At 40.5% G+C, this 18,314-nt stretch overlaps 2 protein-coding genes across 15 annotated transcripts in view; one reads left to right on the top strand and one right to left on the bottom strand.

Annotated features, from left to right (window-relative positions):
• SCLT1 (sodium channel and clathrin linker 1) overlaps positions 1–1,462 on the top strand; it is a 104,870-nt gene extending 103,408 nt beyond the window's left edge. For 7 of the 8 annotated variants that reach the window (XM_039539957.1, XM_039539961.1, XM_039539958.1 and 4 more), the window contains one exon: positions 946–1,462. In XM_039539957.1, coding sequence (XP_039395891.1) covers positions 946–1,008 — 63 coding nt within the window. In that variant the 3' untranslated portion in view covers positions 1,009–1,462. Of the gene's footprint in view, positions 1–234; positions 410–945 lie in introns of those variants that run through there. The other variant, XM_039539960.1, reaches the window with a different exon arrangement.
• A 5,642-nt stretch (positions 1,463–7,104) lies between these two features.
• JADE1 (jade family PHD finger 1) overlaps positions 7,105–18,314 on the bottom strand; it is a 97,699-nt gene continuing 86,489 nt past the window's right edge. For all 7 annotated transcript variants that reach the window (XM_039541456.1, XM_039541454.1, XM_039541453.1 and 4 more), the window contains 2 exons: positions 13,625–13,742; positions 7,105–10,930 (listed from right to left, as the gene is read on the bottom strand). In XM_039541456.1, the coding sequence (XP_039397390.1) occupies positions 10,029–10,930; positions 13,625–13,742 (1,020 nt within the window). In that variant the 3' untranslated portion in view covers positions 7,105–10,028. The remainder of the gene's footprint in view (positions 10,931–13,624; positions 13,743–18,314) is intronic.

Here is an 18,314-nt window from a genome sequence, read left to right as displayed (position 1 = left end):
GAACTGTTTACTACACTTCAGTAGTCTTGAATGTTACTCCCTCTAAGATTGTCTGGAGTGCAACCCTCTGGAGTGCATTAGTGCTTATTAGTGGGAAAGCAGTGGATGGAAAATAGCTAGATTTGTTAGGTCCAAAGATATTAGGAGAACTGCCGTCTGACAGACAGGGATAATAAGCAGAAATGAGCAACATGGAAAATACATACAGTAGTTTTGCTTGTTTCACCTTTGCAGTGAGTGTCAGGAAGAAAGAAAACTCAAAGCTTGAAACTCAAACATCCCCACTGCAAATTGTCCTGAATAGAAATGTTGCATATGTTTAATATGTCCTGTCTACCCTGTTTCAGCATTAAAGATCCCACATACCTTTTCTTAAGGTAGGAGTTTGGAGTAGGCGTTTGCCTGTGTAACTGTGACCCAAATTTCATCTGTCTACGATTGTGCAGTTTGCTATGTGTCACTTATTCCCTTAGCTGTTGCCTTCTACCACAAAGGTTTGCATTTTAGTGATGCAGTATGTATAAAAAGTAGCATGTGTAGCAGTTTTGGGATGAAAGACACTATCTATAAAATGTAATATTTCTATTAAATAGCTAGTGATTGGTTTTTACTTAATAGTCTAATACCCATAAAAGAAGGGTGCAACACTGAAAATCACCACTAACATGCAGTCCTTTAGACAGACATTGCATTATTTTAAAATTATTTGAATTCTACGTTTCATGCATTTTATTTTAGTACAGCACAACCCCTATTACCCAATCCTCAGTCATTCAAAACTCCTTTGTATGTGAAATAGGGTCACAGCCATGGGTATATATTGAGAATTCTTTCAAGTATGCAAAATCTCAGTTATCTGTGTTTATTCTGTCTCGTCCATGGCATTTTGCTTATTGAGATTTCCGTGGAATAGTGAAACTATTGACTGTTTGTTTTTAATTGCAGCTCAATGTGATTACTGTGCAAAGAAAAAAAGCTGCGTCCATGGTGGATCTAGAAAATATTTAAAAAATATACTTTGTTCATTCAAACCACTTAAGAATTTGAAAATCTGTCAGAGGAACATGGCATTGGAGCATTAAAGCCTATAGCGCATAGCTAGACTTGTGTAATTTGCATAAACATTTTCCATTCTATTTGCACAAGAGGGAAAAAAAGCTGAATTGTGGCTCTTTTACAGTAAATATAGTGAGAGTCTGCAAAATAATATAATGATTTCAAATGTAGAATGAAGCCTACCTTCATCAATGTAAAATTACACAAATGTACTGTGCATAGTATGGTGTTGCTGTTTTTTGTTTTTTTTTAACTTACTGGCAATCATGACAAAGTAGTATTAAAGAAATATGCTGGCAGTTATAAACACCTTTACTCTATATGTACAAATGATTTGTTTAATTACATTTTGTATGACATTTTCTTAATGTACAAGTGCAATGTAATAAATTATGTACTTTCTAAACAGATTGTGTATGGGAAAGAATGGACTGCATCCTCTTTGATGAATGAAACTGATGAATGAAAATTATGTCCTAAGTTTCAAATCGTGTGTGTGTGTGTGTGTGTGTATGGTAATTTTGCACATGGCTGCCCTGCCTTTCACTGTTTTGAGTACACTATTTGTGGTTTTTTTCAGTTTGTTTCCTTTGTGGTGTCCATTGAAAAGAGTAAAATGTAGATACTAAACTGGTCTCTGGTACACTCAGGCTCTTCCCAATTGTACTCTTACTCTAATTGCTACTTCACAGTTGTGCCTTACCTCTGTGATCAGCTCCTTTCTCTGGGATGCACATGTATGGGAACCTGTGGCAACTGTTATTCCTAGCAGCACACTATACAACAGCCTAGGTGTAGTCATACAGAGGAATCTGTAGTGATTATGCACCCCCTTGACTTTCATATCAAAATATTCATTTTAATTCCACAGAATAAGGGTTCAAGGACTCTCCTGAGATTATATTTTGTCCTTTTTGCTTTGAGGATGGCAAATTCTATGCAATTATTATAAAAAGGGCATTTGAAGGAAAATTAGCATATTAGACTCTAAACTGTTTTCTCTTTAAGTGTATATATAACATTTGAAAATTCATCTGACAGACCTTGAAAGTCCATCATTGTCTGAAGTAAGTGATTTTAATTTCTTGTGTGTTTATTTGAAAGTTTTCACAATACTGTATATTTCCTCCTCCCTTGCAACATGTTTACAATATAAAGGACAATGCAACTTAAATTTATTTGTACTGATAATTCACCCATGGTTACCTGAAATTTTCCTTTCTTTGAATAAGATGCATATATGTATCTTCATCCTGCTTGCATCTTTAGGGGCAGAACCAGCCAGTCAGTCACTGGCAGGTAGGGGTCTCTCCTGCCCACGAAGAGTCTGTCAGTTAAGACAACTTCCATAGGCAAGGAGAAATCTCCTCATTTAATAATCTAAGAAAAAAACTGGACTTAAGAAAGAATAACTACTGCTGTCTCCTACCACGGAGTATACGTTTAAACAATCACTTCCTCAGTTTGATGTATCCTAGTGCCAAGCCCGATATATAACAGAACACTCTGCCAAGGGCAGGCTGGCTCTGTGAACCTGTTACTCAAAGTTGGTTTTCAAGTAAGCATGGATTCACTTTCCTGTTTCTCCTTATACCCTGTTAGCCACCACATACTCCAATTAATCTTTGTTCCCAAAAAATAGGCGAGGCTTGCAGCATGCCAGAAAGATCACTAAAAACCTAGACACTAAGCCAAAAGAGAGAGAGCATTTGAAAACCTGTGGTTCCCTCACTCAGAGCACCTCACTTGCTGTCCATCTCTTTGCATTTAAACAGGGAGCCTGAGCACCTCAGCTGATCTCATACAGAGCTAGTTTTTACTAAACATGCAAATTTTACAGTATCTGCTCTTAATCTTTTAACACTTCTGCCCTTGTCATATCACAGTGCTGCAATTCATATATTGAATTCCTAAAAGCCCATCTTCATAAAAGAGAAAAGCTGCCTGTTTTCTCATATTTTATTTCCACTCTGATTTTATTGACACCATCAGCAATAAATGGGAGTATAATTGAAAGAATGTCCTAAAATCAAAGGAATAATTTATTTAATCAGGAACAAGCACTCTCTGGTTCTAGTAAATTAATGATGGCTTATTGAAATGTTTACAAGTTCCACAGATGATGACCAATAAATCCAAGCTAGAGAATGACTCAACACTGGTTGAGCCATTTCTCATCAGAGCAATGGCTGGCGTGGGTCAAGAAGGGGTGATTTCTAACGCTCAGACTACGGGCTGTACATCATGAATCAGAGGTAAAATTGCCCCTTCTGTGCACATTTTGCGTGAGGTTGTGTACTGGTGATATATTGGAACTTGTAAAGCAACTATCAAATCCCCCCTCATTCTTCTCTTCTGCAGACTAAACAATCCCAGTTCCCTCAGCCTCTCCTCATAAGTCATGTGCTCCAGACCCCTAATCATTTTTGCTGCCATCTGCTGGACTCTTTCCAATTTTTCCACATCCTTCTTGTAGTGGGGGGCCCAAAACTGGACACAGTACTCCAGATGAGGCCTCACCAATGCCAAATGGGGGAAACAATCCTGTCCCTCGATCTTCTGGCAATGCTCCTACTTATACAGCCCAAAATGCCATTAATCTTCTTGGCAACAAGGGCACACTGTTAACGCATATCCAGCGTCTCATCCACTGTAACCCCTAGGTTCTTTTCTGCAAAAGTGCTGCCTAGCCATTTGGTCCCTAGTCTGTAGCAGTGCATGGGATTCGTCCTTCCTAAATGCAGGACTTTGCACTTATCCTTGTTGAACCTCATCAGATTTCTTTTGGCCCAATCCTCTAATTTGTCTAGGTCCCTCTGTATCCTATCCCTATCCTCCAGCATATCTGACACTAAAATGGGAGGAGTGGTATCTGCAAACTTGCTGAGGGTGCAGTCCACTCCATCCTCCAGATCATTAATGAAGATATTGAACAAAACCGGCCCCAGGACTGACCCTTGATACCTGCTGCCAACTCGACATGGAGCCATTGATCACTACCTATTGAGCCCAACGATCTAGCCAGCTTTCTATCCACCTTATAGTCCATTCATCCAGCCCATACTTCTTTAACTTGCCGGCAAGAATACTGTGGGAGACCGTATCAAAAGCTTTGTTAAAGTCAAGGAATAACATGTCCACTGCTTTCCCCTCATCCACAGAGCCAGTTATCTCATCATAGAAGGCAATTAGGTTAGTCAGACATGTATTCATCAGTGTAAGTGAAACACAGATACTGTTCGCAGTGAGCACCATGGGAAGGCCTATGAGAAAATTAAGAGTTTGAATAGTGTGCAGTAAATGAGGCAAGGGGACACTCATTGAACAATGAATAGAATAAAATATTGAATAGCTGCTCATAAAGTAAACAGCATCCAGTCTGTGCACTGAATGAGGCAGAGGTTCTGGGAGGGGGGAAATAGTATGTTACCCTGTAATTAAAGACTGATTCTTAATGAAATTACAGAAGGAGGGTGAATTAAGGTTGTACAGGCAACCTGCTCTGGGGATTAAACAGTTGTGTTCTAGTGGAGGCTGTAGAACAGGGTTTCTCAAACGGGTTGCCGCTTGTGTAGGGAAAGCCCCTGGCAGGCCAGGCCAGTGTGTTTACCTGCCCCGTCCGCAGGCCCAGCCAATCGTGGCTGCTGCGATCCGCGGCCAGTGGATGTAGAACAATCAGGTATATAGTGAATTGGGCAGCGCATTGCAGGAAGAGAAAGGATGGTCTCGTAGTTGTGTTGAAAGCTGCACTGGGGAACTTAAGTCCTATGCCTGCCTGTGCCACAGAGTTCTTGCGTGGTGCTGGGCAAATCACTTAAACCAGACTTTTCACAGATGGTTACAAAGGGTGTGTCTACTCTGCAATTAAACACCCATGGCTGGCCTGTCTCAGCTGACTCAGACCTGTGGGGCTCTGAAATTGCACAGGCAACCTTAAGTCTGGCATTTCTTAACCTCTGAATGCTTGACTTTGCAACCTTAATGTCCTTTTAACATCATTTTGTATATGATAATAAAGAGCTAGTGCCACCTACTCTTTTTTAACGTCTTTTTGCAGACACTGAGCCAAATGAATATTTTGAAGTGCAGACCTAGTCTCTTTAATATAGCAGCCCTCATCTCCATTAGAGTGCAAACAAGCATTATTGTAACCATTAAGGTGGCACCGTGAAACATTCCAGTTGGGGATGCAAAGTAAAGGTGAATGTCCAATTTTCTCTATGAACAGGTCTTAAAATACAGCCTTTATTTAGGTAATAAAAAAGGTAATAATTGGAGATATACCAATCTCCTAGAACTGGAAGGGACCTTGAAAGGTCATCGAGTCCAGCCCCCTGCCTTCACTAGCAGGACCAATTTTTTTGCCCCAGATCCCTAAGTGGCCCCCTCAAGGATTGAATTCACAACCCTAGGTTTAGCAGGCCAATGCTCAAACCACTGAGCTATCCCTCCCCACAAAAAATCAGAGGCTGCCAGGAGGTCCAACCCGCTGCTCACCGCAGGACCGATCCCCCACTAAATCCCCATATGGTCCCCCTCTGGCGTTGAGCTCGCAACCCTGGGTTTAGCAGGCCAATGCTCAAGCCACTGAGCTACCCCTCCCCCCAATTTATGTGACCACTTACTATTTCCCAAATAATGCAATAGAATAAAAGTGAGTTTCCCTACAATCGTAGTCTGTTGTGTGAATCTTTGATTCCTGTAATGTTATCCAAATTGAAACCGTTTTTTACAATGCATACACATAGGCAGGTAGCGTTAAGGTTGCACAGTATTAAACATCCACTCTGACTGGCCTTTATATAAGACAGTGATGAAGTCCCTGAGCTTACAGTCTACTAAGATTCAAACTTAATGTTGCCTTAATGTGTTAGGAGATGAGGGTTTTCCTGCACATTCATCCTTGGAATTTTTTTGTTAAAGTGGTGCCTCACCTACAGCTCAGAGACTATGTAGTTCCTTTTAAACTGCTGCACCTGTTTAAACGATATAGACTGTTGTGGCATCATAAGGCCATGTCTTACCCTTGGCTGGTGGGCAGTTACGATTGCAATGAACAGCCTGTAACAAACCTGAAATGTGGAAGCCCATTTCAACATACAGTAAGTATGATGCTGTTGGGTTGCATAAATGATTTGGTTAACTTGCCACTGTACCAGTAAGAGATCATGGATATGTAACATTCCACATATAGAAACATTCAGAGGGATGCTTGTAAAATGTAAAGAACTAGGCCTCTTTCTGTTTATAATAAACCTACATTTCTGCATTCTGTCGATTTTTGGCTATTTTAACCAAACTGCCGAACGTCTATTTGCTTTTCACTTGTTCCATAAGACAAACTAAGATGATTAAAAGTCCAAAGTGCAGTTTTGGACAGCAAGGATAGCAAAGTGACTTAAAAAAAAAAGTACTTACTAGAGTCTCTTCTAAGTTTATACTTCTTCTGTAGGGCTGTGTGTGAGCCCTTTACTAACACTGCTGAACAAATAATCACAGGTAGATCCACTGATTTCAGTAAGATTACTTATTCAAGAAATTGTTCACCAATATGAATAAAGGAGGGGTCATACTCTGACCTTTAATGATTAAAATAATGTTTTACTACTGTTGGCACTCCAGAACCAATACAGGGAAGAATGAGCTATATCTTGGTTTTGTGGCACCTCAGCCGCCTTCCAGTTTCAAAAACTTTGACTACTAATGCTACACGTAAGAAAGAAAATATGGCAAACACTAAGTAAGTATTACAGTCATATCACTCTAGACATACGTAATAGCATTTTGTTACCGGTAAGCTATATCTATGATTGGGCACCAAACGTAACAATTGTTGGTCACAGTGGTTCCAGTCCTGCAATCACATGATGCTTACCTTAAAGCACATGATGAGCTTACTGCAATAAGACAGCCTATGTACTTAAAGTTAAGCATATGTGCATGATGTTTATTTTAACTTTGCTTAAATCTCATGGCAATGAATGTGGTCTATAAACCTGAAAAGAATGGACAGAAGTGGAGATTTTAAAATTGAACATTGCCAGTCTATTGCAAAATGTACAGCATTTATTCACATACAGACAAAGGCACAATTCTACTAAATATTTTAACAAAAAAATACAGCTGTCTTCAACTAGATCTTTATAAATACGTCAGAAAAAGGGTAAAATAAATACAGGATTGGGCCAAGTAATATAAAATAGTCATCTCTACATATACTTTTTATCTCTGATTCTATCTGTTTCTCTTCATGCACCTTTTTTTTTTAAATTTTAGCTGAATGGACACCAAAGCTAGGCACATAGTGAAAAATCTTCTGTACAAGATTTTACAAATGTAATGACAATTTTTTTTCAAATTTTTAAAATAATTAAGACTTGCACACATGACACGAATAAACCCTTCATTTAGATTTGTGTGTGTTTATACCCTAACAAATGGCATTCCAGGCAACTTTACAAAAGTTTTACTAGCCTACATTTTGACATAATACACCAATCATAATCAAAGAGATTGCTTGGTCAATCTGCACAAGGAAAGGTAAAGCTAAAAAAAAAAAAATGAATGAATGAATGAATGAATGATTCCATACCAATAAAACACAAGGGGTGGGTTTGGGTTGATACTGCTATACTTATGACTCCTCTGTTGCTGAGCGCTAAGCCTGGCATGAAACTAACTTTTACAGCTGGTCATACTGCAATTAGCTTGCCTTGTAGCTTTTTTGTAATTAAGGGTTTGGGAAAAGCATTTTTTTGGTTCAGCATAACATGGAACATTAGAAAGCTTATTAACCTAAATGTGTGGGGAGTAAAACAGATAAGGCATTATTTCTGCACAATGCTAGCATTCATAATAGTGCAAATGAATCGGTACCTCTTTCAAACTGATGTGAGATTAAATGTTTGCTTAGAATCAAATTTTTTTTTCCTTTTATGGCTTGACAAACAATTCCCTATATCACAACCTCCTTACAGTAATAAACTTAGCCCTCATCTAGAAATGTTGCTGAAGTTAAAAGTGAAATCAGCTGTACTTCCCTCTTCTCCCATAGCCAATAAAAAAATTCTTTTTAATCAAATACGAACTTTAATATTTTAAGTCATGTCAAGAGTGAATCTCTCTGTGACTCAGATCCACCATTCCTCCTTTGTTATGTGCAACAACAAGTTAATCTGACCAGCGAAGTAAGTCATGAGATAAAGCTGCTTTCTCAGGAGCAGCAAGGGTTAACAAAGTATCGTTTCAATACAAACATTTCCCCTTCCCAAGATTATTCCATTAAGTGTCAAAAGGTTATGTCTCAATTTAGTTTAAAAAGTAGAACTAATTATAGGGAAGCATTTGTTTGAAGTTTTTAATTATTTGATAACTTGCATAGCAAGATGGAATGTCAATAAGCATATTTTGTGAACTGAATTCTCTGGAAGACTTAAAGTTAACAGCAAAGTTCTAATGTTTCTTTATTCTTTCCCTGCCCCAGTGAGAAGGGGTTAAATGTTAAAATGTATTATGTAACTGAATACTGATAGCAGTAGGTTGAGGGAAAGAAAAAGGGATTCTTCCATCTGCCCATATTTCTAAACTAATTTCTGCTTAAACTTTATTTCAACTATTTTGCGCCTGCCTTACATTGATGCAGCATTCCAAACATTTCAGGCTCTTATAACATCCATTGTTATGATACATGTGCACTCTATTCAGTGCACAAACAAAACAGTCTCTCTATGTACTGTTAATGTTATTGCTGATAGCTTACTCACTAGTTATTGCCATTCGCAGTTATTTTAAAAAGTTATGTAATCAGACTGTGAGCTCCCTCTCTCATCAATTCTAGTCCAGCACAGAATGAAATCACTTTATCTTGGTCTGAATGTAAAGAGCTAATCACAACTTATTGCCTTTCCTTTTTATTCTATTTAAAAATATATATGTATGTGTGTATATATATATATATATATATTTGTCCTTCTTTAAAGTAATGCTTTAGTGTCAGATGCTTGGATTTCCCAGTACATACCATTAGTGCATAAGTGGCTGGCGTTGGGAAATCCTGCTGACTAGTGCCTTCAAGTTAGTCATACCCACTTGAATTGTCATCATATTCCTGGAGGGTAGGTGACTGGATAATGCTAAAACTGCTCTGTGGATTGTTCCACAGAATGCAGTAGACCCTAAATTTGTCCCTTTGGATAGTGGACGAACTATCTTCTTTCCCCAGAACTGAAGAGCTTAGGACTATGGCTCTGTGCTCAGACTGGGTCTGTTCATGTTGTTACTGTTGTATCACTAAGCAGCTGCAGCTCTAACCTGTCCCCTTCATTTTTCTCCAATAATTGTGGTTAAAACTGACTACCTGTTGGATGTATTTACATGTAAACTCTCTGGAGTTATGGAAGATTTAGAGCTGCCATGTATACTGAACTCTAATACAACAAAAACATTCTGCAGGCAAATATGACTTAAAGACGTGCCACAGTCCAAGGAAAGCGAGTATTTGTAATGGATTTAGTAATGCTGGATAGTTAAATAACCATATTTGATATAGTACACACTAGTTAATTTAACAGCTTGTGCTTTTGGGGAGAGGGAAAAATTCTTATCCGTGCTGTTTTGCTAAAGGGAGACAGATGTAACCTCCCCTTCCCCCCACGTGTTTAATGAATTCTTTTAGCGTTCCACCAAAGATTCCATTTTAATAGTGATGTCATCTTGTTTCCTCAAGAAAGTTGCAAATAAAAAAGGTTCAAACTTCTCACAGAAACAGATTATAAGGACTCAGCTACAGGGGCAAAATCATAGTCTTAAGTGTACGTAAACATGTTTATACAGCTCAGGGGTAACTGGTTATCTCTTTGTCAATCTGTAGCCATGTCTAAAACCCCCTCCTCACACCAATAAATAATGCAGAGTGGGTTTGCAGGCAGTGCCTCTATTGACCATGGTGCTTGAAGATGTGTATTACTGTCCAGTCAGGAAGCGAGGATACTTCTCCTAATAATGTCTGTCCTCCTGTTGATACTGCTGTTTGGACTAAGCCTTTGCTGTCTGCATTTTTTCTCAGCCACCTCAGTTTCTGAGTCACTCATTTCAGCATCAGGAGCATACCCATCATTCTCCCTATCTGTCTTTAGTTTGCTTTTTGCCCTGTCTTTAGGCAAAACTCTGCCCATGCCCAAGTATGGATAGTTAGAGTTCTGGTGGCAGGTCTCCTCCTGGATCTCTCCCTGGTGTTGTCTCTCCCCCTTCTTTGGAATTCGGAATCCGCCCCAGTTTTTCACTGGGCTTGTGGGTGTAGTAGGCACTTTAACCACAGGCCGGTTATAGTTTATTTTGATGAGGGATCCATTGCATTTAGGCACCATATCCCTCCGTGTGCCAGGTACTGACCTACCACCTGGATGGTTCGCAGACTTTTTGTTTTCTGATTGCCTCTGAGACACTTCTGTGGATGTCAGTGGCTTGTGGCTGTGCTTGGAAGGCTTTTCCTTCAGTTCTGCCTTGATTACCTCATAAGGGGAACGATTGTCTCTTCTTTTCCTGTGGTCTGGCATAACTATCCCATTTCTCTGTTGTGCTGATACAATGCGTGCTTCTGCAAAGGCCTTTTCAAAATTTAAAAAGCTACCTGGAGTTACAACACCTTCCCTTCGGCTGGGCTGCTTAAGCAGGGATTTTCTGTCACTTCCAGAGCTGTTCCTTACTCTGTCTCCCTTGTGTGATTTTTTCAATGTGTGTGTCAGAGAAGTGCCCATTTGCTTCCTGAAGAAAGCAGAATGCCACTTCAAATCCTCTATTTTGGGCGCATCAGGACCCAAAGGTGGACTGTTGAACAACACCATGTTTTCTGCTGAGGAGGAGGAGGAAGGCACACCTAAAAGCAACACAGAGAATTAATTCACAGTTCAGGCAAAGCAAATCACTTCCCTGATATAACAACTGCTGCTTTTTACCTCCTACATTTCCTCGTTTGGATTTTTCTTTCCTGCCTCCAACTTGTTTTAATTATGCTGGAGCGTGACCAGCATTTAATGGCTTTCATAACATCTGACATCTGACACTGATCAGTCTTCAGTAACTCTTACTTACTGTAGGTCTAATTATATTTAGATGCAATTTCCATATCGCTATAGATATTATAGCTAATGTGTATCTCAGATTTTGGGGCCATTGTGATTGTCTAGTCTGATCTCCTGCATAACACATGAAGTCCAATAGCTGTGTTTGCACTAGAACACATCTTCTAGACAAATATCCAATCTTGATTAAACTCTTTGGAAAAAAGCATCTTCACTTAAATGGACAAACTACCACGTATGTCATCATGCATGATTCTACTAGCTGATTGTACAGCTGACTAATGATTAAATCCTTAAGGAAAATCTAATTAACCTTTTCAATGTAGCAATTTCCTGCTGGAGAAGCAACTATTTTCAGTGAGCAGTAAATCGGTGGGAATGATTTTTTAACATCAGTTTGCTGCCCCATCAGAATTCATGCCTTTAAAAATCTCAGTCAGAGACTCATCTCATTCAGAAGGACTCAAAAAAAAAAACTTGTCTCTCTCTCTCTCTCTCGTCACTTTTGTATGTGAGAAATGTGCCTTTCATTTGACAGATCACAGCAACATGCTTGGTTTTAAGCAGAATGTGCTGAAATGTAGACCTTCCAACTGATTTTAATAGAAAACAATAGATTCACAGTGCTTCCAGCTGGGGTGCAAAAGATGAGTTCATCTTGATGGTGTTTTAGAAAGGGTTTAATCTGGGAAGGACAGAAAGTCAAATATTTGACAGGCACATGAAGAGGGATGTGATTTTTCTCGTATTTATGCTTTTTTGTTGTTGTTGTTGAAGAAGGAATACAAATACACAAAAAAACCATGACAAGCAGCAGAGTATTAACTTTCCTTCTTAATCTGAATTTTATGCATAAAATAATAAATAATAATCCAAACAAAAAAAAAACAAATAAAAAAAAAAAAAATTTAAAAAAAGTTGTTACAGTTAAAAAAAAAATCAGTTCTTAAAGGGACTCTGTCAATCTGAAGTTTAATCGATTTAAAAAAAACTGACTAGAGTTACTGCTGGATCCATATTGCCAATATTTGTGGTTTTATCCACACACTTTCCTTCTGCTTTTAAAAATGTTCTCTCCCCTGTTGTCTGAGACTAGTATAAACAACATGAGAAAATACTAAACCTACAAATGGAGTGGGGGGAAAAGTGAAGCTGACCCCACAGAAAGTGCTGTCAAAAATACAAAGAAAACAAACTGGGACAAAAACATAGAGCCAAGTTACAGTGATCTTATTTGTAACTATAATCGGTCAAACATTTTCAGAGAAGTGTGATTTCCGCATGAACTATAACAGCATAAAGGTTCTGCACACACCCAAGCCAATGACCTGAAAAGGACACCTCTAGGAACAAGGGGAGTTCTTTCTTCATGCCCATTCAGTGCTGGGCCTTTCTGATAAGGGTGCCTGTCAGCTCTGGGGACACCCATCCACTATGAAATGGACTGAGACCACCAACCAGCTATTATTACTATTCAATGTTTATAAGGCAGCAGCTCCTAAACGCCACACCTAGGTTGGGCCTCATTGTGCTGGGTGCTAAACAAACATATAATAGGTGACAGTCCCTGCCCACAAAACTACCAATATTGAAGGTTTTGAAGCAGTGAGCTAAAGCGGAAGTCTCTTCCTCCATTTCCAATCCCTTGAGCCACTCAGTCCCACAGGGTTATCTGGTTAATTCAGGCCCACTTATCTATTTCTATGGCTTCTCATGTGACTGTCCTTAATATGTTGTAGCTGAAAATTTAGACTATACTGGCTTTTGGTTCGTTAGGGGTTTCTTCCTCCAACTTCCTGGTGCAAAGTGAACTAAACAAGAATATAAGGAAGGCTGAGCTTCAAAACAGTAAGTAGACCTTAGCCCAGGGGTCTCAAAGTCCCGGCCCATGGGCCATCTGCGGCCCGAGAACCTCCCCACTGTGGCCCACAGAGGAGAGACCCATGCAGCCATGTGGCTGGCTCTGTCCACTACAGGCACCGCCCCCCCACAGCTCCCATTGGCTGGGGGGAGAGAGACCGAGATACCATCACTAGTTGCCGAGCTGAGTCAGCCATGCAGGCAGCATCACTTTTTTCCACAATGAATATAAAAAAGTCAAAATACCGGACACAACTATCTGATGCACACGTTGCTGCAATCCTGAAGGTTTCAACTGCTCAGTCACTGAGGCCAAACATCAACAAACTGACAGAAGTGAAGCATTGTCAGGTGTCTGGCCAACACTAAAAACTCTCTGGCAGGCGAAGAATTGTATAACGTTGTATGACAGTTTTATTATTTCTAAGAAATTCGAAATAAAAAATACAATATAAACATTTTCTTTTCTGAACACCATCTTCAGTGGCATTATTGGCCCGCTGGGAGGATCTGAGGACTGGCACTGGCCCTAAAGTAAATTTGAGTTTGAGACCCTTGCCTTAGCCAAACCATTCTGTTCCTCTTGCCATCCTCTGCTTGGATGTGATAACGAAATCTGTGAAACATACCTGGAACTCTTTCTTGATCCATAAGTTTTGTGTAGAGATTGAATATCTGTTCCTGGACTTTGCAAACAGATCTCTTAATCTTCTCCCTTCGGGTCACCATGTAAGTCAGATTCCGAACCTAGAAAATGCAAATAATATTGTCACTGAGCTTCATGATAGTAAAGCTATAAACTATACCAGGCTGGCCTGATCAGAATCCAAAACCCAGTTTGTCTTTTGCTCCTTAGCTAACAGGTTGTAGAGGCAATGTATCACTCTTAAGTGTCCTCCTCTACCATATCTGATGCTCAGCGAATCATTGAACCCTGGCTGCATAAAGAGAAGGTAGCCACAACATGAGGTCTTTGAAGTTGGAGATGGAAGTAAAAGGAGAAATGAGGGATCTTTTGAGGCCTACACCACATCTCTCTGCTATTGGATACATATACATACACGCACTTTTTAAATTATGCTTAATAGCTTATAGGGTCAAAATTTGGGTTGTTGTAAGAGTATCCTTCATGAACCTTCCATTTTAGTCTCATTTGGGTCAATTAATACATACAGTAGGGCTCCTATGTATGCCACTGTATGACAGACAGCATGACTATTGACAGAACTGAAAGTGAAACCAAATTAATTGTTCACTAGGCTTTGTATAGAACAGTTACTTACCCTACAGTAACTGATTCTTCAAGATGTTATGTCAGTGTGGATCCCACTATAAGAGCACATGTACTTCATGCATGTGAGAGTGAATTTTTTTCCCCACTAGTACTGTCCATCAGGGCTGTGCATGCGCTCGGTACTTCCTTGTGTGTTTGTCCATGCAAGAACATAGAATGAGGTTGCCTATGACCCTCCCTCATTTCCCTCACAATTCAAAGCCTGTGATAGCTGGGGACTCAGAAAAGTGAGGATGGAGGACAGAGTGTAGGGTCCACACTGACTACAACAGCTCAAAGAACCACAATTACTGTAGAGTAAATAGCTATTATTCTTTGAGCTGTTGTAGTCAGTGTGGATCCCACTATAGATTACTGGCAAGCAGTATCCTCCAAGGATGCTGTGCGTGAGGAACTTCAGCTGCAGTCAATCAGAGACTGTAGTACTGCTCTCCTGAACTTGGCATCTGATTTGGCTGCCATGTCAAGTGCAGTGTTTTACAAGACAGTAGATCACTCTATATAGCTGCCTAGCAGATCTGAGATTGAAGCAGACGATATAGCCTGTGACCTAGTGAAATTTTCACTGATTTTCGGAGAGAGACACTAACCAGCCATCTGACAGCAGGTGGAAATGCACTGTGATAGCCACGTAGTGAGTCTCTGTGATGAGATGGCTTGCGCCAGATATTGAGAGGGGGAGACAATCTAAAAGGCTTTGTCCTGTTGAGCTAACAGAGCAAGGCTTTGGAGACTTCCAAAGTATGCAGTTGCTTTTCTTAGTGTTGAGTGCAGTTTTGAGAAGATAATTGGTAAGGTGTTAGATTAATTCAGGTGGAATTCCAAGACCACCTGAGGGATGAAATTGAGGTGTAGTTTCATCACCACTTTGTCCCCTTGGAAAGAAGTATAAGATGGCTGATGTAATGGCCACAGGACTGACTGATAGTAAGGTGGTATACTGAGCACTCAGAGAGTGGTTCAAAAGGAAATCTTTGAAAGGGAGTCTTGACAAGTTGAGGCCTGTAGGATTAGCCCATACGTCTCTCGGCAGTATCAACTGCAGATCTTAGAGGGGAAGGTTCCCTGCTCAATGACAGGGAGAATGTATGCTCCGGTGATGGTGAAGAAGAGTAGATTTCCTGTAGGGGCAGCACCAGTGTGTAAGGTGCTTTCAGTATCAGAATCTGTGTTGGTGCTAGTGTATGTCTTGGCATGGACCTGGTTCTGCCTGAGCTTCATCCCAAGTTCGGGGTCAATGTTAGTGCTGGCAGAATCTTTTGCATCACAGTCTGTTCAGCTTCATCCTTGATGCTGTGAGGACTTGAAAGACTTTCTCTGGTGGGTCTGCTGTGTTTGTCCTTATCGGAGGACACTATGCTTCTTCTTGAGCTTCTGCCTGAGTGTTCAGAGCATTCACTTTCAGTGCTCAACTTCTGAGATGGTGATACCAGCTTCCATATTAAAGCAGGTCAGTTTTGGTGCCAATGTCAGTGCCAGGTTTTTTCTTGGCACTGTGTTCTCCACAGTAGTCTTAAGCATTGTTTGTCTACTGAATGGGGTAGATGATGATGCTGGCTTGTCCATTAATTAGATACTGGAGCTTTTCTCACTTGGGTTTGATTAGATATTCCATGGACTGTTACAGAAGGTGGAGTTTCAGCCTTCCAACTTGTGACTTTTGAGTCCTCACAGAGAAGGGAATAAACATATTGTCATGTGCTTGAAATGTATGATTTCTCCAGACAGAAGGCGTGCCTATTGTATGCTTCCTTCAGGGGGAATAGTCTATCACAGAATGGACAAGACTTGAAGCTCCCATGTCTTGAGTCTGCCATTAGAGAAACCCTGGACAAAAGGGTCTGACCAGAGAAGTTCAGTCCAGACAACTGGTGGTCAGTTCATGTTGGTCAAAACAGAAGATCAGACGTGGTTCTAATGATTCGCAGAAGGTTTTGCAGAAGTTTAGTCTGAGCTAAGTACTAGTGGATCAGACACTTGCTAGGTTTGATCTCACTGCCATGGACAGTAAAAGGGATCTGAGGGAGGCTGAGAGAGCATGAGGTGGCACGCACGGCACCGAAAGACACTGCTAGTCAAAAGAAAATTTGATCACACATGCATGAGTGCCTACAGTGGGATCCACAGACATATATTTGAAGAATGTTTTCTAAAATATAATTTTTTTTTTATTTCTGTGGTAGAGGGTTTTTTCTTGATTTTGTTGCTGATTGGGACAGTCACACAAAAATATCACAATAGAAAAACTCCCCATTAGGCTCTGGCCTAATTTTTAGGCCTGACGTAGACCCAAACCCACATGACCCCGAACCTGAGTCTGCGCCATTGTCACCGAAGTGTGGGATTGGCTCTCCTCTTCCTGCCATGAGGTTGGCATGGTAGCAGCTGCATGCCCTGTGCCTGCTGTCCACCACTCCCTGCTGCAAAACAAGAGGCACACACTCCACAGTGCACAGCACAAAGAGATGGTTTCAGCCAGCAGAAGCAGGCATGTTACTGCCACTATGCTGATCCCACAGGAAGGTAGATGTGAGGCAAACCAACACAACTTGAGCCCAAGAGGAGCTAGTAGTTTTCCTATCTCACCCAAGCTGGGCCCAACACTTGTAGTCAGGTCCCAGCAGGTTGCAGAGCTATATGCCCTATCATCACAGTTGAGTTATCTTTCTGTGGAACTCAAACTTCTCTGAGATTACACACTTAGTTGATGAAGTAGCTATGGATTTCTCTGAGGCTTTTGACTCACTACAGCATGACATGCTGACTAAAACGTTAACACTGAACAAACTCAATATGGCATGTTAAATAAATTAAAAACTGGCTAACTGATCTCAAAACATAATTGTTAATAGGGAATCATCTAGGAGTAGTTGTTTCTAGTAGGGTTCTACAGAGATAGGTTCTCAGCCCAGTGCTAATCATACTTTATCAATAACCTCCAAGAAAATTTAAAATCATGTTAATAGATTTTAAGACCAGAAAGGACCACTATTAGATCATCTAGTTTTCCCTCCTGTACAACAAAGGCCACAGAATTTCATCCAGTTACCGCTGTATTGAGTCCCATTTGCAGATGACAGAGAAACTGGCAGAGTTGTAAATAATGATGAAGACAAGTCACCTATGCAGAGCTAGTTTGCTTGGTAAGCTGGGTGAGCAAGTTAAGCAATGTCACACATCTAGGAACAAAGAACATAGATCACATGTACAGTATGAGAGACCATATCCTGAAAAGTGCCAATTCTGAAAAGGACTTTGGAGTCAGACTAGAAGATAATCAACTGAACATGAGCTACCAATCCAAGCTGTGGTTAAAAGGGCTAATGTAACCTTTGGATGTATAAACAGGAATGTCAAGTTGGAGGCGAGAGGCGTTATTACTTGTGTAACCAGTGCTGGAATAATGTGTCCAGACATTTAAAAGAATATTGTAAATCTGGAGAGGGTGCAAAATATGACACACGAATAACTTGTGACGTCTGGAGAACACACAGACTTAAGAAGTTCAACTTATTTAGCTCTTAAAAGAGAAGGTTAAGAGGAGACATGAACACCTTTAAGTGCGTGGGGAGACAGAAGATTTCTGATACTACAAAATGCATAAGAGACATTTACTGGAAATTGAAGCTAGAAAAATTCTAACTGAAATAAGGTATAAATGTTTACTAATAAGTAATTAGCCTTGAAAAAGTTTTATGAATGGATGGGGTAGATTCCATCACCTGAACTCTTTAAATCAAGACTGGGTGTCTTTCTAAAACGTATGCTCTAGTTCAACCACAAGGTTTTTTTGACCTGATAAAGGAACTGCTGGGTCAGGTTGTATGGCCTGTGCTATATAACAGAGGTGGGCAAACTACGGCCCACGGATCTGTTCTCCGCAGCCCCTGAGCTCCTGGCCCAGGAGGCTAGCCTTCGGCCCCCTCCCTACTGTTCCCCCTCCCTCGCAGCCTCAGCTCACTGCGCCGCCGGGAGAAGGGGTGGTTGGATGGGGCAGGGGTCCCAGGGGGAGCAGTCAGGAAGGA

This window comes from Mauremys reevesii, linkage group 5 (genome assembly GCF_016161935.1).
Source record: "Mauremys reevesii isolate NIE-2019 linkage group 5, ASM1616193v1, whole genome shotgun sequence".
NCBI classification, from domain to species: domain Eukaryota; kingdom Metazoa; phylum Chordata; order Testudines; family Geoemydidae; genus Mauremys; species Mauremys reevesii.
The sequence above is the reverse complement of the archived record's forward strand: the minus strand, read 5'-3'. Positions and strand labels throughout refer to the sequence as shown.